At 45.7% G+C, this 23507-nt stretch overlaps 1 protein-coding gene across 1 annotated transcript in view; it reads left to right on the forward strand.

The window, feature by feature from the left end:
• LOC137097891 (E3 ubiquitin-protein ligase RNF216-like) overlaps window positions 1-23507 on the forward strand; it is a 140217-nt gene that overhangs the window by 110088 nt on the left and 6622 nt on the right. The window contains exon 15 of the mRNA XM_067473263.1: window positions 5743-5965. Within this exon, the coding sequence (XP_067329364.1) occupies window positions 5743-5965 (223 nt within the window). The remainder of the gene's footprint in view (window positions 1-5742; window positions 5966-23507) is intronic.

Here is a 23507-nt window from a genome sequence, read left to right on the forward strand (position 1 = left end):
TCGGCCCCGCCTCTATCACAAGTGAGGCTGGTAGGGACGAGGGACAGGGCCTTCTCAGTGGTGGCCCCTCGCCTGTGGAATTCACTCCCCGGGGAAATTAGGTCATCAACATCCCTCCTCTCCTTCAGAAGGAAGCTGAAAACATGGATATGGGACCAGGCCTTTGGGTAATCTGGCAGACTGACAAGTTAATGATGACCAGAATCTGGAAAGGACTGTGGTAATGCTGAATGGACTTGCGGATTTTAGAACTCGGTGAACGTTTGGCCACTAGATTGGCTTTTTAGTTGTTATTGTATTAATTGAATGTTTTAACTATTGTGGCTATTGCTGTTATGTATTTATCTGTTGAATTGTTGGCATCGAATTGTGCCGGTTGTAAGCCGTCCTGAGTCCTCCCCCTCTGGGGGTTGAGAAGGGCGGGGTAGAAGTGCCCAAAATAGATAGATAGATAAGATAGATAGAGAGATAGATAGATAGATAGATAGATAGATCGAACTGCTGGAAATTGCAGTCCAACAAGTTATGTGCGACTGTGCAATTCCCATGCCTAGTGAAGAAGGAAAGCTGTTCCTAAGATGATGTTCAGCTCTTTGTGTGTGTGGGTGTGTATATTTTATATAAATAAGTAATAATAATAATTATAATGATGATGATCTTGTTTGCTGTGTACTAATCTTGTTGTGTTTCTAATAATAATAATAATAATAATAATAATAATAATAGGATTTAAAGATCGAACTGGAAAGACTCTGGCACAAGCCAGAGAAGGGGGGTCCCAGTGGTGATGGGCACACTGGGTGCAGTGCTAAAGACCTTGGCCTGCACTTAAACACAATTGGCGCTGACAAAATTACCATCTGTCATCTGCAAAAGACCACCTTACTGGGATCTGCACGCATTATTCATTGATATATCACATAGTCCTAGACACTTGGGAAGTCTCTGACGTGTACAGAATCATAGAATCAAAGAGTTGGAAGAGACCTCATGGGCCATCATCCAGTCCAACCTCATTCTGCCAAGAAGCAGGAATATTGCATTCAAATCACCCCCCCCCCCCACAGATGGCCATCCAGCCTCTGTTTAAAAGCTTCCAAAGAAGGAGCCTCCACCACACTGTGGGGCAGAGAGTTCCACTGCTGAACGGCTCCCACAGTCAGAAAGTTCTTCCTCATGTTCAGATGGAATCTCCTTTCTTGTAGTTTGAAGCCATTGTTCCATTGCGTCCTAGTCTCCAGGGAAGCAGAAAACAAGCTTGCTCCCTCCTCCTCCCTGTGGCTTCCTCTCACATATTTATACATGGCTATCATATCTCCTCTCAGCCTTCTCTTCTTCAGGCTAAACATGCCCAGCTCCTTAAGCCGCTCCTCATAGGGCTTGTTCTCCAGACCCTTGATCATTTTAGTCGCCCTCCTCTGGACACATTCCAGCTTGTCAATCTCTCTCTTGAATTGTGGTGCCCAGAATTGGACAATTGATCCAATACAACAACCAGCAGAGGGATCCTGTTTGCTGTGTACCCATCTTGTGTTTCTAATAATAATAAAAAACTTTATTTCTATTCCTCCCTCTCTCCCTTTGGGGACTCGGGGCAGATTCCAACAAACAAAAAGGCAGACATTCAATGACTCAATAACAATAAGTACAAATTTATTTATTTATTGTGTCATCAGCAACCATACCATTGTATTACAGTTCTAGCAGAGCAAAGCAAACACACAGATTAAAAAGAAAAAGAAAAAAAAACACAGATTTTGCAAATTTGGTAGTTGGTTAAATGTCCTTTGACCAGTATCTGGCCACTTGGAGTGCCTCTGGTGTTGCCGCAAGAAGGTCCTCCCTTGTGCATGTGGCAGGGCTCAGGGTGCATTGCAGCAGGTGGTCAGTGGTTTGCTCTTCTCCACACTCGCATGTCGTGGACTCCACTTTGTGGCCCCATTTCTTGAGGTTGGCTCTGCATCTCGTGGTGCCAGAGCGCAGTCTGTTCAGCGCCTTCCAAGTCGCCCAGTCTTCTGAGTGCCCAGGGGGGAGTCTCTCATCTGGTATCACCCATGGATTGAGGTGCTGGGTTTAAGCCTGCCACTTTTGGACTCTCACTTGCTGGGGTGTTCCAGCGAGTGTCTCTGTAGATGTAAGAAAACTATGTCTTGATTTAAGTCGTTGACGTGCTGGCTGATACCCAAACAGGGGATGAGCTGGAGATGTCTCTGCCTTGGTCCTTTCACTATTGGCTGCTACTTCCCGGCGGATGTCAGGTGGTGCAATACCGGCTAAGCAGTGTAATTTCTCCAGTGGTGTGGGGCGCAGACACCCTGTGATAATGCGTCATGTCTCATTAAGAGCCACATCCACTGTTTTAGCATGGTGAGATGTGTTCCACACTGGGCATGCGTAGTCAGCAGCAGAGTAGCACAGCGCAAGGGCAGATGTCTTCACTGTATCTGGTTGTGATTCCCAGGTTGTGCCAGTCAGCTTTCGTATGATGTTGTTTGTAGCGCCCACTTTTTGCTTGATGTTCAGGCAGTGCTTCTTGAAGGTCAGAGCACGGTCCAAAGTGACTCCCAGGGATTTGGGTGTGTTGCAATGCAATAAGTACAAATATAAAAACCCAAGAGGACCCCACATAAAGAGCAACTTAAGCATCACAACTAATTAAAATAAAACATAATCAATTGAAAATTATAACTAACAGAACTTAAACATCTGAATTAATATACTAAACAACACAACGTGAAAAATTACGATAATGGAATACAATTTGAGTTAGTTAAACTGACTTAGACGTTGCGTAACTTACTGTTCTCTATTAAAATCATCAGTTTCTCCAGTTCAGTGGCTAATCTTGTTTTTTGCCTGCTTCCTTGACTAGCCTGGTGCGGCAAGCCTATGTTGATTCTTCTTATTCTGTGCTTCCACCACAAATATTCCCACAGTTCTTGGAATTGTACCACTTCTGCATGGTTGAAATCAACATTGGCTTAGGATGGCAAGAGAGGATTTGTGGGATCCAGTGATTTTGGACTCCAGGTCATGGAAGTGTAGCCAATGCGGGGTGATGGGAATTGGGTGGGAATGATTCCACAGCCTGCCTAGAAGAAGATTTTGGGGGAAAGCAGAACCAGATTTGTAGCTGCCAAAAAGCAAGTTGACGTGTGCTTCCATGAACACGCATAGACACAGGAAATTCTGTTCTGCTACCTCAGTTGACCCACTTCCTAATATCATCTAGTTCAGGCCTCCTTAACCTGTGACTTCATTACAGAGGTGAAAGGTAGATGTTACCAAACCATTTACAGCTGAACCCAAATCACCAGTTTCCATTATTATAATATTACTAGCTTTACCCGCCACGCATTGCTGTGGCCAACCTTCTCTCCCTCTTTCTCTCCTTCTTTCACTCCTTCCTTCATTTCCTTTTCGTCTTTCCTTTCTTGCTTCTCTACCTGTTTACTTCCTTCCTTAGCTTTTTGCTCCCATCCTTCCTTCTCTTTATTTCTTTCCTTCCCTCCCTCTTTCTCTCCTTTCTCTTCTTCCTTTGCTCCGTCTTTCCTCCCTTCCCTTTTTTCTTTCCTTCTCTCCTCCTTCCTTCTCTTCCTCTTTCCTTCCTCCTCCCTTTTTATTTTCCTTCCTCTTTCTCTCCTTTTTCCCCTCTCTATCTCTTTCCGTCTTTCCTTCGCTCTTGACTTCCAGACATCCTTTTCTTTCTTTCTTTTCTTCCCTCCCTTTCTCTTCTTCCTTCGCTTTTTTCCTCTCTTCCCCTTCCCAAATTCCCCTTCCTTCCTTCCTTCCTTCCTTCCTTCCTTCCTTCCTTCCTTCCTTCCTTCCTTTTGACACCTTCCCTTCCCCTTCCCTTTCTTCTTTTTTTCTATCTTTCTTTCCTTTCCTCCTTCCTTACTTTCTTCCTTTTTTCCCATCCTCCTTCTCTCTCTTTATTCTTTCTTTCCTACCTTTCTTCTTTCATATACCTTCTCAACTTCTCCTTCCTTCCTTTATACACCTTCCCTCCCTCCCTCCCTTCCTTTCTTTCCTTCCTTCCTTTCTCTGTTCTTTCCCATCCTCCTTCTCTCCCTTTCTTCTTTCTTTCCTTCCTTTCTTCTTTCATATACCTTCTCAACTTCTCCTTCCTTACTTCCTTCATACACCTTCCCTTCCCTCCTTTCTCCTTCCTTCCTTCCTTCCTTCCTTCCTTCCTTCCTTCCTTTCTCCCTTCTTTCCCATCCTCCTTCTCTCCCTTTCTTCTTTCTTTTCTTCCTTTCTTGTTTCATATACCTTCTCAACTTCTCCTTCCTTCCTTCCTTCCTTCCTTCCTTCCTTCCTTCCTTCCTTCCTACATCTTCCCCTTCCCACTTTTCTTCTTTCTTTCCTTCTTTCCTTCCTTCCTTCCTTCCTTGCTATTTACACCCCTTCCCCTTATTTCCGTACTTCCTTCCCTCTCCTGCTTCCTTCCCTCCTTCCCCTTCCTCACCGATGGCGGAGCCAGACGGCCGTGTGCGGGGGCGGCCTGGGCTGGGCGTTGCAGACGGCCAATTCTCTCACACCAGAAGCGACTTGCAGTTTCTCAAGTCACTCCTGGCACGACCAGTTTCCAGGATGGGATACAGACTGTATCCCAACTGAAGTTGGAAGCAATTGTTTTGTTTTCTCAAGAAGCAGAGCTGCTTCTAGAGCACCTTCTGTTTTCCCAAGCTGTGGACCCAATCAATAAAGAAGCGCCATTTCACCCAGAACTGAATTTCTGCCATCTTTCCCACTACGTAGCCCATCATGTTCTCCAAGCTTCTCTTACATGAGGAGCTGTCATGGCACAATGGGTTGAACCCTTGTGTCCACTGAACTGCTGATCTGAAGGTCAGTAGTTTGAATCCACGAGACGGGGTGATCTCCCATCTGTCAGCTCCAGCTTCCCATGTGGGGTCATGAGTGAAGCCTCCCACAGGATGGTAACACACAGGGGCATTGCAACTGACAGATGGTAATTTTTGTCAGCGCCAATTGTTTTTAAGTGCAGGCCAAGGTCTTGAGGCACTGCACCCAGTGTGCCGATCTCCATTGGGACCACCTTTACTGACTTGAACCAGAGTCTTTGCAGTTCTATCATTGTTGTTGTTGTTCTTATTATTATGATTATTCTTTGAAAAACAACAAGATTAGCCCACAGCAAACAAGATCACTGGTTGTTGTGTTGGATCACACGTCGGACACTTCTCAAGTGTCTAGGACTGTGCGATGTATAGACAAATAATGCCTGCAGAACCCAGTAGGGTGGTCTTTTACAGCTGGCAGGTGGTAATTTTGTCAGAGTCGATTGTGTTTAAGTGCAGGCCAAGGTCTGGAGGCACTGCACCCAGTGTGCCAATCACCATTGCCCCTGCAGACAGCCAATTCTCTCACACCAGAAGTGACTTGCAGTTTCTCAAGTCACTTCTGACACGATTTTAAAAAAACAACCTGGCAACTTTCCAGATGTGGGCCTCCAACTCCCAAAATCCTTACTCAGCTTGTTCAGTGAGCAGGAATTCTGGGAACTGAAGTCCAAAAAAACCTGGAGGGCTGCAGGTTGAAGAGTCCTGGTGTAGTCTGTTTGGTAGCCTCTGTCCATTGACTGAGGCCGAGGTCTTTCCAAGCCATCTCTAGGTTCCAGGAGCTCCCACCGTGACCATCTTCGTGCTTTCCGAAATCTTGAACCCGGACCCTGGAGAAGGACACCACCTTACCCTTTATTCCCCTTTCCTGTTTCAGAGAGGAGAAGATGACAGCGGCCCGCATTCGGAAATGCCACAAGTGCGCGACCGGCTTGATCAAATCGGAAGGCTGCAACCGCATGTCGTGCCGCTGTGGCGCCCAGATGTGCTACCTCTGCCGAGCTGCCATTAACGGCTACGACCACTTCTGCCAGCACCCCCGCTCCCCGGGAGCCCCCTGCCAGGATTGCGCCAAATGCTCCCTGTGGACAGACCCAACGGTGAGTGCCTTGAACACACGTGTTTCCATCTTGCCTGTAGTTGCTTTCGCAGCCTGATTTCCATACTACAACATGATATTGGGCCTTCTAGGGGTTTGTTTGAGCATGATATCTTACGGAGATGTATATTACAAAGGGGTTGAGGCTTTATTTGGGAATAAATCCCACCAAGTATAATGGAATTTGAGGCTTCTGTGTTTTAAAACCCAAAAACAAAAGCTGGAAGGAAAGCTGGAACTTTCTTCTGGCCGAAAAACCTTTTGAAAACACTCTGGCCACCACCAAATTTAAAAGCACTGATAAGCCCTTGGCTTTCAGGAAGTATCTAGGCAAAAGTGTGTTGGATTAGCCCTCAGGCTTGGGGTAACACTAAAAGATTATTCTTTAAATTATACGCTGCCACCATAGACTCTTGTTTGCTGCAGGAAACTGCTTTAAAACTTCACCCACAGAGGCACACGTGAGGCAGATGTTGTGAACAGCAAAACAATGGTGTTTATTTAAGAGAACTGGAACAATTCAGGTATAAAGCTTAGCTGTTTCAGAGGGCGGATCACAATGCACATATACACAACAAACTTTCAGTGCAATTTTCTAGACATGCAGACAGACAAATAGAGGTATTTTTGGCATTTCCAGTTTGGAAATTTCCAGTATGGCATTTCCAGTACGGAAAGCCTGGAGGTTATGCTCGATTCCGACCATGGGGGAGCTTTTGCTTAATCCAGTATGACACCGGGTTATTTAGTCATATTTCCTCATTGCTCTTTGACCTCTGGCATTTTATGGTGTTGTAAAATATTTCCCCGCTTTAAGCGGTCCCGAATTTCTTTACTCACAGCTCAGCTGTTTTCGAACTGCTTAGGTGGACAGTAACCTAGGCTGTACAGTCGTGTGCTCAATCCGACTCGGGCTTCGAACCTGTCACCTTTCAGTTGGCAGTGATCTGTTGCAGCTGGTGATTAACCAACTGTGCTACAACTCGGCCCTGTACTACAGCATATGTGTGTCATTGGAGAAGCATCAGCCCACAAACTATCCTCTAATGTTGCCAGCCAATCATTTGTTGGCATTACTGCAGTGGCATTTGCATCTAGAGGTGATGAAAGTGTTGGAATTCAACCCCACACTGCTCAAGTCTCAAGTCCTCAACGAGGAACAGTTCGTTTACTATAAGCTGAGGGAATTCCCTTTCCCCATGTCTCCTATATGATAGCTGGGAATGTATATAATTGTATTGTCGAAGGCTTTCATGGCTGGAATCTTTTGTGGGTTTTTTCAGGCTATAGAGCCATGTTCTAGAGGCATTTCTCCTGACGTTTCGCCTGCATCTATGGCAAGCATCCTCAGAGGTTGTGAGGTCTGTTGGAAGTGGGAAAAATGGGTTCATATATCTGTGGAATGGCTGGGGTGGGGCAAGGAGCTCTTCCCTGCTGCAGTTAGGTGTGAATGTTTAGCTGATCACCTTCATTAGCATTTGAAGGCCTGCCTGAGCCTGGGAAAATCTCTTGCTGGGAGGTGTTAATCTGTGCCTGGTTTTTTCCTCTCTGTTGTTTAGCTGTTATAATTTTAGAGTTTTTTAATACTGGTAGCCAGATTTTGTTCATTTTCATGGTCTCTTCCTTTCTGTTGAAATTGTCCACCTGCTTCTTATGGATTTCAATGGCTTCTCTGTGTAGTCTGACATGGTGGTTGTGAGAGTGGTCCAGCATTTCTGTGTTCTCAAATAATATGCTGTGTCCAGGCTGGTTCATCAGGTGTTCTGCTATGGCTGACTTCTCTGATTGACTTAGTCTGCAGTGCCTTTCATGTTCCTTGATGCGTGTCTGGGCAATGCTGCGTTTGGTGGTCCCTATGTAGACTTGTCCACAACTGCATGGTATACGGTAGACTCCTGCAGAGGTGAGAGGATCCCTCTTGTCCTTTGCTGAACGGAGCACTTGTTGGATTTTCTTGGTGGGTCTGTAGATTGTTTGTATGTTGTGTTTCTTCATCAGCTTCCCTCTGCGGTCAGTGGTTCCCTTGATGTCTGGCAGGAACACTTTCCCTCTGGGTGGATCTTTGTCTTGACTCTCGTGGCTTCTTCTCGGTGGTCTTGCAGCTCTTCTGATGTCTGAGGTGGAGTCTCCCTTGGCCTGGAGAGCCCAGTTGAGGTGGTTCAGTTCCTCTTGGAGGAGGTGGGCTTCGCAGATTCTTTTTGCACGGTCTGCCAAGGCTTTCATGGGGCTTCTTTTTTGACTTGGGTGATGGTTGGAGTTTTTATGTAGATATCTATCTGTGTGTGAAGAGCTCCTTGCCCCACCCCAGCCATTCCACAGATATATGAACCCATTTTTCCCACTTCCAACAGACCTCACTACCTCTGAGGATGCTTGCCATAGATGCAGGCGAAACGTCAGGAGAAATGCCTCTAGAACATGGCTCTATAGCCCGAAAAAACCCCCAAGAACCTAATGTATATAATTCCTTCCCTCTTCCTTCCTTCCCTCTTCACTGTTTCTGCTCTCATTCTGATTGGTTGTTTAAAATGGAGACTTTGCTACTGCAAACCTTTCTTGCATCTGACTTTTGTCTTCTTGCACTTTAGTATGGAGAGTATGTGCTGTGTGCTTTGAGATCTCTCTCTGCTTGTGTTGTGTCAAGAGAGATGTAGGGATTGGGTTTTTCCATCTCGTGAAATCTCGTGTTCAAGGACAGAGGTGTTCCTGCTCTGGGATACAACACGATGCATCTCTGCCTGATGCCACCCTTCCATCTACCCTTCCTTCCCTCCCGCTTGCGGTCTCCATCCCATCCCTGCATCTGCTTTACTTTCAGTTTTCAGCTCCATTGCCCTTTGCCTATTGTTCCTTCAACGTTCCCGTCTAAGCTGGGAATGATTTAAAATTAATGCTTCTTCCCAGCATCCCTGCCTTATGAAATCATTTTGAGAGCTTATTGGGAACGGCTGTGCCCACACATGGATGAAAAAAGGAGGCCTTTCGTTGAGAGATACAATGCTATAAATATATAGCATTGCAGATGGAGAAACCAGTTCTTCTAAGGTTGTAAAATGGGTTTTTAAAATATTTCCACCCTGAAATAATTAGCCAGCCCTGAGTTCATTGATGAGGTTGCAGCATTGGGGGCATGATGGCGAAATCCTATAAAAAATATTTTACGATAGGATGATGATGATTATTATTATTATTTTCCTCTGTGTGTGGTTTGGAGTGCTTTTCTCCTTTATTGACACTGTATATTTTGTTTCTCCAGTTAGTTTAGTGCTTTTGCTGTGCTGGAGCAATGAAACAAAAGCCCAAGGATCTCACACATCCCGTGATTTGCTCATGGAGTTCATGTCTGTGAGATGGTGGCAGTGGGTTTTTTTGGCTTGTTGTAGATTTTTTTCGGGCTATATGGCCATGGTCTAGAGGCATTCTCTCCTGATGTTTCGCCTGCATCTGTGGCAAGCATCCTCAGAGGTAGTGAGGTCTGTTGGAACTTGGAAAAGGGGTTTATATAACTGTGGAATGACCAGGGTGGGACAAAGGACTCTTGTCTGCTGGAGCTAGGGGTGAATGTTTCAACTGACCACCTTAAATCATGGCCTGACATTGCCTAGGGCAAACTTTTGTTGAGAGGTGATTAGATGTCCTTGTTTGTTTCCTCTCTGTTGTTGCGCTGTTGCAATTTTAGAGTTTTTTTTATACTGGTAGCCAGATTTTGTTCATTTTCATGGTTTCTTCCTTTCTGTTGAAATTATCCACATGCTTGTGGATTTCAATGGCTTCTCTGTGTAGTCTGACATGGTGGTTGTTGGAGTGATCCAGCATTTCTGTGTTCTGAGATAATATGCTGTGTCCAGGTTGGTTCATCAGGTGCTCTGCTATGGCTGACTTCTCTGGTTGAAGTAGTCTGCAGTGCCTTCCATGTTCCTTGATTCGTGTTTGGGCAATGCTGCTGCGTTTGGTGGTCCCTATGTAGACTTGTCCACAGCTGCATGGAATACGGTAGACTCCTGCAGGATTCAAAACGATATTGACAGATTAGAGAGATGATGGGCCAAAACTAACAAAATGAAGTTCAACAGTGACAAATGCAAGAAACTCCACTTTGGCAGGAAAAACGAAATGCAAAGATACAGAATGGGGGACAATGCCTGGCTCGAGAGCAGTACGTGTGAAAAAGATCTTGGAGTTCTTGTGGACAACAGGTTAAACATGAGCCAGGAATGTGATGTGGCGGCAAAAAAGCCAGTGGGATTTTGGCCTGCATCAAGAGGAGCGTAGTGTCTAGATCTAGGGAAGTCATGCTCCCCATATCTATTCCGCTTTGGTTAGACCACACCTGGAATATTGTGTCCAATTCTGGGCACCACAATTCAAGGGAGATATTGACAAGCTGGAATGTGTCCAGAGGAGGGCGACTAAAATGATCAAGGGTCTGGAGAACAAGCCCTATGAGGAGCGGCTTAAGGAGCTGGGCATGTTTAGCCTGAAGAAGAGAAGGCTGAGAGGAGATATGATAGCCATGTATAAATATGTGAGAGGAAGCCACAGGGAGGAGGAGGGAGCAAGCTTGTTTTCTGCTTCCTTGAAGATTAGGACAAGGAACAATGGCTTCAAACTACAAGAGAGGAGATTCCATCTGAACATGAGGAAGAACTTCCTGACTGTGAGAGCCGTTCAGCAGTGGAACTCTCTGCTCTGGAGTGTGGTGGAGGCTCCTTCTTTGGAAACTTTGAAACAGAGGCTGGATGGCCCTCTGTCAGGGGTGATTTGAATGCAATATTCCTACTTCTTGTCAGAATGGGGTTGGACTGGATGGCCCACGAGGTATCTTTCAACTCTTTGATTGTATGATTCTATTATTCTTGTCCTTTGCTGAACGTAGCATTTGTTGGATGTTCTTGATGGGTCTGTAGGTGGTTTGTATGTTGTGTTTCCTCATCAGCTTCCCTATGCGGTCAGTGGCTCCCTTGATGTATGGCAAGAACACTTTTCCCGTTAGCATGGCTCTAAAATGTGGCCTAGATTTAATGTCAAGGGGAAACCTTTACCCTAACCTGTGGAGACAATGCTGGAGCAAGCATAATATGTGCTTCTATGGGAAACACTGACAATGCCCCACAATACTAATAGCTGCTAGAAAAATTACTTGACACAACTGCTCGAAATTCCTGGCTTCATCTGGAAACTCCTGAGTCAGGTGATAATTTTTTTGTCCTGTAGCATTTATTTATTTATTTATTTATTTATTTATTTATTTACGACATTTATATGCTGCCCTTCTCACCCCGAAGGGGACTCAGAGCGGCTTACAAACAAAGTGTAAATACAATATATGTATTATATTATTACCATAGCACAATATTAATATTATATATTACATTGTACTATAACATTATACTAATATTATTAGTAATATTCCATGTAATTTAAAATACATAATTATAATATCGTATTATTATTTATTATTTACTACATTTATATACCGCCCCTCTCAGCCCAAGGGCGACTCGGAGCAGTTATTAGTATTAGTACTATTATATTGTATTACATTATAATATTGTCAATATTATATGTATATACAATATATTGTTGTTGTTCATTCGTTCAGTCGTCTCCGACTCTTCGTGACCTCATGGACCAGCCCACGCCAGAGTTCCCTGTCGGCCGTCACCACCCCCAGCTCCTTCAAGGTCAGTCCAGTCACTTCCAGGATGCCATCCATCCATCTTGCCCTTGGTCGGCCCCTCTTCCTTTTGCCTTCCACTTTCCCCAGCATCATTCCCTTCTCTAGGCTTTGCTGTCTCCTCATGATGTGGCCAAAGGACTTCAGCTTTGTCTCTAGTCCCCTTCCCTCCAGTGAGCAGTCGGGCTTTCTTTCCTGGAGGATGGACTGGTTGGATCTTCTCGCAGTCCAAGGCACTCTCAGCACTTTCCTCCAACACCACAGCTCAAAAGCATCGATCTTCCTTGGCTCAGCCTTCCCTCAGGTCCAGCTCTCACATCCGTAGGTGTCTACAGGGAAGACCATGGCTTTGACTAGGCAATGGATCTTGGTTGCCAGTCTGATGTCTCTACTCTTTACTATTTTATCGAGACTGGACATTGCTCTCCTCCCAAGAAGGAAGCGTCTTCTGATTTCCTGGCCACAGTCTGCGTCTGCAGTCATCTTTGCGCCTAGAAATACAAAGTCTGTCACGGCCTCCACCGTTTCTCCCTCTATTTTCCAGTTGTCAATCATTCTTGTTGCCATGATCTTGGTTTTTTTGACGTTTATCTGCAATCCGGCTTTTGCGCTTTCTTCTTTCACCTTGATTAGAAGGCTCCTCAGCTCCTCCTCGCTTTCGGCCATCAGAGTGGTGTCATCTGCATATCTGAGGTTGTTAATGTTTCTTCCACCATTTTCACCCCAGCCTTGCATTCCTCAAGCCCCGCACATCCTCGCATGATGTGTTCTGCATACACGTTAAAGAGGTTGGGTGAGAGGATGCAGCCTTGCCGGACGCCTTTCCCAATCTTGAACCCGTCTCCTGTTCCGTGGTCAGTTCTGACTGTGGCTCCTTGGTCCTTGTACAGATTCCTCAAGAGAGAGGGAAGGGGGCTTGGGATGCCCATCCCACCCAGAACTTGCCACCATTTATGATGATCCACACAGTCCAAGGCTTTAGAATAGTCAATGAAGCAGAAGTAGATGTTTTTCTGAAACTCCCTGCCTTTCTCCATTCTCCAGCATCCGGAGATTGGCAATCTGGTCTCTCGTTCCTCTGCCTTTTCTAAACCCAGCTTGAACATCTGGCAACTCTCGCTCCATGTCTTGCTGGAGTCTATATTATATTATATTATATTATATTATATTATATTATATTATATTATATTATATTATATTATATATAAATGCTCTGTGCATAATGAGTACCTTAAAAACAAAAGAACCAATTAATGTAAACACACCAAATTTGACAACAAAACGTCTCACAACACAAGGAGTGACCATCACTCAAAAAATTATAATTTTGTCGTTTGGGAGTTGTAGTTGCTGGGATTTATAGTTCACCTACAATCAGAGAGCATTCTGAACTCCATCAACGACGGAATTGAACCAAACTTGGCACTCTCATGACCAACAGAAAATACTGGAAGGGTTTGGTGGGCATTGATCTTGAGTTTGGGAGTTGTAGTTCACCTACATGCAGAGAGCACTATGGACTCAAACAATGATGGATCTGGACCACACTTGGCATGAATACTCCATATGCCCAAATATGAACACAGATGGGGTTTGGGGGAATAGACCTTGGGAGTTGTAGTCACTGGGATTCACAGTTCACCTACAATCAAAGAGCATCCTGAACCCCACAAATGAAAGAATTGGGGCAAACTTCCCACAGAGAACCCCTGTGACCAACAGAAAATACTTAAGGCCATCCAGTCCAACTCCCACAAAACACAAATACACAGACTAGGCCACAGCAACGCGTGGCAGGGGACGGCTAGTTATATTATATTGGTCCAGATCTATCATTGTTTGAGTCCACAGTGCTCTCTGGATGTAGGTGAACTACAACTCCCAAACTCAAGATCAATGTCCACCAAACCCTTCCAGTATTTTCTGTTGGTCGTGGGAGTTGGTCATGAGAGTTCTGTCCCAGCCAAGTCACAAAGGGAAGATGTCATCCCAGCCAAGTATTCTTCACCCTTTCAATGGCACTTCCATTGAGGGCGACTAAAATGATCAAGGGTCTGGAGAACAAGCCCTATGAGGAGCGGCTTAGGGAACTGGGCATGATTAGCCTGAAGAAGAGAAGGCTGAGAGGAGATATGATAGCCATGTATAAATATGTGAGAGGAAGCCACAGGGAGGAGGGAGCAAGCTTGTTTTCTGCTTCCTTGGAGACTAGGACGCAATGGAACAATGGCTTCAAACTACAAGAGAGGAGATTCTATCTGAACATTAGGAAGAACTTCCTGACTGTGAGAGCCGTTCAGCAGTGGAACTCTCTGCCCCGGAGTGTGGTGGAGGCTCCTTCTTTGGAAGCTTTTAAGCAGAGGCTGGGTGGCCATTTGTCAGGGGTGATTTGAATGCAACATTCCTGCTTCTTGGCAGAATGGGGTTGGACTGGATGGCCCAGGAGGTCTCTTCCAACTCTTTGATTCTATGATTCTAAGGGAGCAGAAATGGTCAACGTTTTCTAACGTCACACCATGAAGCTGTATTTCTGGCATTGGAGAGCGATTGGCTGGTTACTGCTAGAAGAGCACTTTGGTTTTCTCAATGCTTAATGACAGCTTCTTGTATGCTTCTGCGAAGGTGTTTAGAGTGGCTTGTAGGTCTTCATCTCAATGTGCACAGACAACGTTGTCATCAGCATACTGGAGTTCTATAACAGATGTTGTTGTAACCTTGGTTCTGGCTGGTGTGTGCTGGAAGAGGTCTTTGGTTTTCTCGATGTTCGATGAGAGGCCGAGCCTGTCATTCCCTAGACTAACAAGGAAGGACTAAGTGACTTAACAAAAGGCACAGTGCTACTAATGCTTAGACGAGCTGTGAATTTCCCCATTGCTGTTTACTCTTTTAACTGTATTGATTTATGGCTTCCATATTAAAAAGCAATTATCCAAATAGCTCAGTAAAAAGGAGGAGGATGCCCGCAGGAGCCTAAAATAAACATGCAATGCAGATGATGTACCCCTTGAGTCAGTCGTGTTCACAGTTATAGGTTTCAGCCTGTTATTTCCATTCTGGTATCTTTAAATCTGACGAGCTGATAAGCCTTTGCTTTCTCAGACCTTCCTTTAGAAGAAGGGTGGAAGAAATATAGATTGTTTTCGCAGTCCTCTGTGTTTCCAGATGTCCCTGGCTGCCCCTTTTTTTAAAGCATCCGTTTGAAAACTCCCAAGAATAACAATTCGCTCTTAAAATAGTTTGCAAGCATAGCCTTTCCTCCTCACTGTTAGAATCATAGAATTATAGAGTTGGAAGAGACCTCATGGGCCATCCAGTCCAACCCCATTCTGCCAAGAAGCAGGAAAATTGCATTCAAAGCACCCCCAACAGATGGCCATCCAGCCCCTGTTTAAAAGCTTCCAAAGAAGGAGCCTCCACCACACTCCGGGGCAGAGAGTTCCACTTCTGAACAGCTCTCATAGTCTGACACTGAGAACTGGGAAGCCCTGGCCCTTGACCGCTCCAGCTGGAGGTCAGCTGTGACCAGCAGTGCTGCAGAATTTGAGGAGGCGCGAGTGGAGGACGAAAAAGAGAAATGTGCCAAGAGGAAGGTGCGTCAAGCCAACCCTGACCGAGACTGCCTTCCACCAGGAAACCAATGCCCTCACTGCGGAAGAAGATGCAGAGCAAGAATAGGGCTCCACAGCCACATACGGACCCACAAGAATGTTGGAAGACAATCATCCTCGGAAAGCGAGGGATCGCCTAAGTAAGTCAGGAAGTTCTTCCTAATGTTCAAATGGAATCTCCTTTCCTGTAGTTTGAAATCATTGTCCCATTGCGTCCTAGTCTCCAGCAGAAAACATGCTTGCTCCCTCTTCCCCATGACTTCCTCTCACATATTTATTTGCACATAGAATCATAGAATCAAAGAGTTGGAAGAGACCTCCTGGGCCACCCAGTCCAACCCCATTCTGCCAAGAAGCAGGAATATTGCATTCAAAGCACTCCTGACAGATGGCCACCCAGCCTCTGTTTAAAAGCCTCCAAAGAAGGAGCCACCACCGCACTCCGGGGCAGAGAGTTCCGTTGCTGAACGGCTCTGACAGACAGGAAGTTCTTCCTAATGTTCAGATAGAATCTCCTTTACTGTAGTTTGACGCCATTGTCCCATTGCGTCCTAGTCTCCAGGGAAGCAGAAAACAAGTTTGCTCCCTCCTCCCTATGACTTCCCCTCACATATTCATACATGGCCATCATCATGTCTCCTCTCAGCATTCTCTTCTTCAGGCTAAACATGCCCAGCTCTTTAAGCTGCTCCTCATAAGGTTTGTTCTCCAGACCCTTGATCATATGAGCCGCCCTCCTCTGGACACATTCCAGCTTGTCAACATCTACCTTCAGTTGTGGTGCCCAGAATTGGACACAGTGTGATTCCAGGTGTGGTCTAACCAAGGCGGAATAGAGCATGGGGAGCATGACTTCCCTGGATCTAGACACTAAGCTCCTATTGATGCAGACCAAAATCCCATTGACTTTTTTGCCGCCACATCACATTGTTGGCTCATCTTTGACTTCTTATCCACGAAGACTCAAAGATCTTTTCCACACGTCCTGCCATTGAGCCAGGCATCGTCTCCTATTCTGTCTTTTTGCATTTCATTTTTTTCTACCAAAGTGGAGTCTCTTGGGTTGTTGTAAGTTTTTTCAGGCTATATGCCCATGGTCTAGAGGCATTCTCTCCTGACGTTTTGCCTGCATCTATGGCAAGCATCCTCAGAGGTAGTGAGGTCTGTTGGAACTTGGAAAAAGGGTTTATATATCTGTGGAATGACCAGGGTGGGACAAAGGACTCTTATCTGCTGGAGCTAGGTGTGAATGTTTCAACTGACCACCCTGAATCATGGCCTGACAGTGCCTAGAGCAAACTTTTGTTGAGAGGTGATTAGATGTCCTTGTTTGTTTCCTCTCTGTTGTTGTGCTGTTGTAATTTTAGATCTTTTTAAATACTAGTAGCCAAGCTTTGTTCATTTCCATGGTTTCCTCCTTTCTGTTGAAATTGTCCACATGCTTGTGGATTTCAATGGCTTCTCTGTGTAGTCTGACATGGTGGTTGTTGGTGTGGTCCAGCACTTCTGTGTTCTCAAATAATATGCTGTGTCCAGATTGGTTCATCAGGTGCTCTGCTATGGCTGACTTCTCTGGTTGAAGTAGTCTGCAGTGCCTTCCATGTTCCTTGAGTCTCTTGCATTTGTCTCCATTGAACTTCATTTTGTGAATTTCAGCCAATCATCTCTCTAATCCAGTATTTCTCAACCCCTGGGGGTCATGAGGGGGTGTCAGAGGGGTCTCCAAAGACCATCAGGAAACACAGTATTTTCTGTTGGTCAAGTGGGTTCTATGTGGGAAGTTTGACCCAATTCTATTGTTGGTGGGGTTCAGATTGCTCTTTGATTGTAGGTGAACTATAAATCCCAGCAACTACAACTCCCAAATGTCAAGGTCTATTTTCCCCAAACTCCTCCAGTGTTCACATTTGGGCATATTAAGTGTTTGTGTCAAGTTTGGTCCAGATCCATCATTGTTTGGGTTCACAGTGCTCTCTGGATGTAGGTGAACTGCAACTCCAAAACTCAAGGTCTTTACCCACCAAACCCTTCCCATAATTTCTGTTGGTCATGGGAATTCTGTGTACCAAGATTGGTTCAATTTCATTGTTGGTGGAGTTCAGAATATTCTTTGTTTGTAGGTTAACTATAAATCCCAGCAACTACAACTCCCAAATGACAAAATCAATCCCCCCGCCCCCCCCCCCCCCAACCCCACCAGTATTCAAATTTGGATGTATTGGGTATTTGTGCCAAATTTTGCCCAATGAATAAAAATATATCTTGCTTACCAAATGTTTACATTACGATTCATAACAGTAGCAAAATGACAGTTATGGAGTAGCAACGGAAATAATTCTATGGTTGGGGGTCACCACCACATGAGGACCTGTACTAAGGGGTCGTGGCATTAGGAAGGTTGAGAACTACTGCTCTAATCTGTGAAGATAGTTTTGCTTCTCCCTCCCAGTTTGGGTAGGTAGATGATTTTGACACCAATTTGGTCCCCTCTGCCAACTTGATGAGCCTGCCTTCTGACCCTTCGTCTAAGTCATTAATGAAGATCCTGAGCAGGACTGGGCCCAGGAGGGGGCCCAGTCCTGTAGTTGCTTGTGTCCCATTCTGGGCACCACAATTCAAGAGAGATATTGACAAGCTGGAATGTGTCCAGAGGAGGGCGACTAAAATGATCAAGGGTCTGGAGAACAAGCACTATGAGGAGCGGCTTAGGGAACTGGGCATGTTTAGCCTGAAGAAGAGAAGGCTGAGAGGAGATATGATAGCCATGTATAAATATGTGAGAGGAAGCCACAGGGAGGAGGAGGGAGCAAACTTGTTTTCTGCTTCCTTGGAGACTAGGACGCAATGGAACAATGGCTTCAAACTACAAGAGAGGAGATTCCATCTGAACATTAGGAAGAACTTCCTGACTGTGAGAGCCGTTCAGCAGTGGAACTCTCTGCCCCGGAGTGTGGTGGAGGCTCCTTCTTTGGAAGCTTTTAAGCAGAGGCTGGATGGCCATTTGTCAGGGGTGATTTGAATGCAATATTCCTGCTTCTTGGCAGAATGGGGTTGGACTGGATGCCCCATGAGGTCTCTTCCAACTCTTTGATTCTATGAGGGAACCCATGGGCCATAATATGCTGTGTCCAGGTTGGTTCATCAGGTGCTCTGCTACGGCTGAGTCTGCAGTGCCTTTTGTGTTTCTCGATTCGTGTCTGGGCAACGCTGCTGTGTTTGGAGGTCCTTCTGTAGACTTTGGTGCCCTGTACAATATCCCACTGAATCTGTAACTATCCACATCAGAGCAATTCAGGCCAAATTCAGTGCTGGCTTTGGCCTTTAAAGCCCTAAACGGTTCTGGCCCTACATATCTATCCGAACGTATCTCGGCCTATCAGCCCACCAGGACCCTAAGGTCTTCGGGAGAGGCCCTTCTCTCCATCCCGCCTGCTTCACAGGTGCGGCTCGCGGGAACGAGAGACAGGGCCTTTTCTGTGGTGGCCCCCGGCTTTGGAATGCCCTCCCTATAGAGATAAGATCAGCCACCTCGCTGATGGCATTTCGGAAAAAACTGAAAACATGGATGTTTGAGCAAGCATTCGGCTAATCCGATGCGATGAAGTTTTTTGGATCAAGGACTGGCAATCACAGACAACGAAATTGGATTATGATTTTAACTAAGAGATGCATTGGTCTGTATTGGTGGCCCAATACTGTGTATTGTATATGTATGTGTTTTATATTTTTAATCGGAATTATTGTTGTTTTTAAATGTTGTAAACCGCAATGAGTCGCCGTTTTAGGCTGAGATATTAGCGGTATACAAGTGTACTAAATAAATAAATAAATAAAATAAATAAATATGTGTTCTTTGTGCAAATATGTACGATACCCAGTGAAGAAAAGCATTCAAATATGGCTGAATCTTTGTGCTGGAGGGAGAGGGCAGGGTCAAGCAGAGATGGGCGACTGAGCTAACGGAAATCCGCAGGAGTTGTCTTGGAAAGTCTCTTGTGTTTCAGTTGCTGACTCAGGGAAAGCCTGGGATGGGATGGAGGGCACCAGCCAGCCTCGCCACACACCAGCTCAGCATTTATGCTCTTCCCAGTGCACCGCTCAACCTTTCCCTGCAGAAAACAGAACAGGAAGGTTGGGCGGGGAGGATGCGAGATCTCCAAATCGAGAAAGCTGGCAGGCTTCTCACATCCGCGCATGTTCTTAACGCGGACACAGCAGCTTTCATAGTAGTATCCCAGGGCGCTCCCCAAAATCCAGACCATTTTCCACATTGGGGGGAAGTTACAGGATGACATTAAAAAGGGGGAAATGGAAACAAGATGTTCTAAGCCCCCCCCCCCCTTCCAGCTAGCCGTGCGCTTTCCTCCCAACCCTGCAGCTAACAATCTCTCCTTCTGCCCACCTCTTTCTGTGTCCTAGGCTTGGTTGCTCCTGCACTCTAAATTTGTTTGTTTATTTATCTATCTATTTACAGTGCTTGTAACCCACCTTTCTCAGTCATAAGACAACTCAAGGCAGATCACAGAATTGGCAGCAATTTGATTATTATTTATTTATCGTGTAAGGAGCAACCAGACATTTGTATTACATTTTTAACAAAACCAACAAACAGACAAAACACAAAGTTTGCAAGCTTGGTGGTTGATTAGATGTCCTTTGACCAGTATCTGTCCCCTTGGAGTGCCTCTGGTGTTGCCGCAAGAAGGTCCTCCATTGTGCATGTGGCAGGGCTCAGGTTGCATTGCATTTTGGAAAATTTGGCATGATGCTAAATGTCCTTTGACCAAAAGCTGGCCACTTGGAGTGTCTCTGGTGTCGTTGTGAGAAGGTCCTCCACTGTGCATGTGTCAGAGCTGTATTGTAGTAGGTGGTCTGTGGTTTGCTCTCCTCCACACTCGCATGTCGAGGATTCCATTTTGTAGCCCCATTTATTGAGGTTGGCTCTGCATCTCGTGGTGCCAGAGCACAGTCTGTTCCGCGCCTTCCAAGTCACCCAGTCCTCTGTGTGCCCAGGGGGGAGTGTCTCATCTGGTATCAGCCATTGATTGATGTTCTAGGTTTGAGCCTGCCACTTTTGGACTCTCGCTTGCTGAGGTGTGCCAGCGAGTGTCTCTGTAGGTCTTAGAAACTATTTCTAGATTTAAGTCATTGACGTGCTGGCTGATACCCAAACAGGGGATGAGCTGGAGATGTCACTGCCTTGATCCTTTCTCTATTGGCTGCTACTTCCTGGGGATGTCAGTGTATTTTCTCCTGTGGTGTAGGGCGCAGACACCCTGTGACAATGCGGCATGTCTCATTAAGAGCCACATTGACTGTTTTAACGTGGTGAGATGTGTTCCACACTGGGCATGCGTACACAGCAGCAGAGTAGCATAGCGCAAGGGCAGATGTCTTCACTACTGCAATGCACTCTGTATGGGGTTGCCTTTGAAGACTGTCTGGAAGCTTCCAGTATGTTAACAGGAGTGACGCTAAGAGAGCAAACAACTCCTCTTTGTGCCAGCTCCACTGGCTGCCAATCTGCTACCGGGCACAATTCAAAGGGCTGGCTTTAGCCTATGAAGCCCTAAACAGTTCTGGCCCAACTTACCTGTCCAAACGCATCTCTCCTTATGAACCATTTAGGACTTTAAGATCGTCTGGGGAGGCCCTGCTCTCGATCCTGCCCTCATCACAAGTACGTTTGGTGGGGACGAGAGACAGGGCCTTCTCTGTGGTGGCCCCTCGGCTATGGAAAGCCCTCCCTCGGGAAATTAGATCAGCTCCCTCACTCTTAATGTTTCGGAGACAAGTTAAGACATGGTTATATGAGCAAGCGTTTACAAATGCAGAGTAACTAACATAGGAAATGGAATCACTCGACAACGGAACTTGGATAACGTTATTTACTAGGAGATGCTGGTGGTAACGATGTTGGCTTTTATTGTTTTTATTGCTGATACTAGCTGACCCCTGCCACACTTTGCTGTGGTCCAGTCTGTGTATATGTGTTTTGTGTGTGTATATATGTGTTTGTGTGTGTATGTATATATTTGTACATATATGTGTGTTTGTGTGTGCGTATATATATATATATATATACACACACATATGTGTGTACATACACAGACACATATAAACCCATATATATACACACACACACACACACACACACATACATATATATATATATACACACACAAACACACACACACACGTGGGTTTATATGTGTCTGTGTATATATGTGTGTATATATTTGTGTATTTGTGTGTTTATATGTGTACATGCATATTGTGTTTATGTGTGTGCTTGTCTATATGAATATTTGTGTGTATACGTATATGCGTGTGCATATGTGTGTGTGTGTGTGTATATATATGTTGTGCATGTATATATGTATGCGTGTGTGTATTTGTGTGTGTGTATGAATGTGTGCATGTGTATAAGTATATGACTGTATGTGTATATGTATATATTGTGTATTTTGGGGTTTTTTAAAGTCTGTTCCGCCGGGGTTTTGTGTGCGTGTTTAGGGATGATAGACACTCGTTGGATTGTTAGGTGTCTTGTGTCCAAATTTGGTGTCAATTCGTCCAGTTGTTTTTGAGTTCTGTTAATCCCACAAACGAACATTACATTTTTATTTATATAGTTTGTTGTTTATTTACTGTTTTAATGTTCAATTTGTATTTTGTTGTTCTGTGTACTAACTTGTTGTGAACTGCCTTGAGTCGCCGATATGGCTGAGAAAGGTGGTATGCAAGTATAGTAAATAAATAAATCGATAAATTCCTCTGCCCCCAAATTCAACTCTTCATCTCAAGCCGAAAATGCACCTCATTTCAATTTACCTCCTTCTCCAAATGTATTTTTTCCTTTTTTTCCAGATAGGCTAAATGACCTCGCTGATTGGCTCCCAAAGCCAGTGTCTTCCACGGGAAGCCTTCCCTGCTTGATGGGGCCTAGCGTTCAGAAGCTGCCGCTTTAATCTAAATATTTAATGGCCGAATGCCATTTAAAAGATTAGCTGCGCTCCAGCTGCCTCTCGGAAAGGCTGGAAGCGAGGGGGGAAGCGAGGGTTTGGGGGTGGAGGGGGTTGCTTGCTGCCATCTGCTTTGTTGGGTCGGGAAACCGCCGGTGGGATCAGTGTTCCCTCTGTAAGCGGCTTAGTCACGCTCCGCCGTCCGTCCGTCGTGTGGGTGAGGACGCCATCCGGGAACGCAGCGAGTTCTCGGCGACATGACGGTGCAGCTACCATTTCGCCCTCCTTCTTCTTTCCAACTTGTTTAGAATTCTGCCCAAAAGTGCTCACCTTCACGGCGAGCCGGCTGCACCCAACACATTTACTTACTTACTTAGGCGATCCCTCGTTGGCCGAGTAGGATAATTCTCCAAGGTGACTGTGGAGCCCTATTCTTGACCGGCATCTTCTCCCGCAGTGAGGGCATTGGTTTCCAGGTGGAAGGTGGTCCTGGTCAGGGTTGGCTTGATGCGCCTTCCTCTTGGCCCGTTTCTCTCTTTCGCCCTCCATTCATGCAGCACTGCTGGTCACAGCTTACCTCCAGCTGGAGCGCTCAAGGGCCAGGGCTTCCCAGTTCTCAGTGTCTATGCCAGAGTTTTTAAGGTTGGCTTTGAGCCCATCCATTCGTGCCTCTTCAAATTCTACAGCACTGCTTGTCACAGCTGACCTCCAGCTGGAGCGCTCAAGGGCCAGGGCTTCCCAGTTCTCAGTGTCCATACCAGAGTTTTTAAGGTTGGCTTTGAGCCCATCCATTCGTGCCTCTTCAAATTCTACAGCACTGCTTGTCACAGCTGACCTCCAGCTAGAGCGCTCAAGGGCCAGGGCTTCCCAGTTCTCAGTGTCTATGCCAGAGTTTTTAAGGTTGGCTTTGAGCCCATCTTTAAATCTCTTTTCCTGTCCTCCAACATTCCGTTTTCCATTCTTGAGTTCGGAGTAGAGCAACTGCTTTGGGAGACGGTGGTCGGGCATCCAGACAACGTGGCCGGTCCAGCGGAGTTGATGGTGGAGGACCATCGCTTCAGTGCTGGTGGTCTTTGCTTCTTCCAGCACGCTGACGTTTGTCCGCCTGTCTTCCCAAGAGATTTGCAGGATTTTCCGGAGGCAGCGCTGATGGAATCGTTTCAGGAGTTGCATGTAACATCTGTAGACAGTCCACGTTTTGCAGGCATATAGCAGGGTTGGGAGAACAATAGCTTTATAAACAAGCCCCTTGGTCTCCCTACGGATGTCCCAGTCCTCAAACACTCTCTGCTT

Source organism: Anolis sagrei, chromosome X (assembly GCF_037176765.1).
Source record: "Anolis sagrei isolate rAnoSag1 chromosome X, rAnoSag1.mat, whole genome shotgun sequence".
Classification (NCBI taxonomy): Eukaryota; Metazoa; Chordata; class Lepidosauria; order Squamata; family Dactyloidae; genus Anolis; species Anolis sagrei.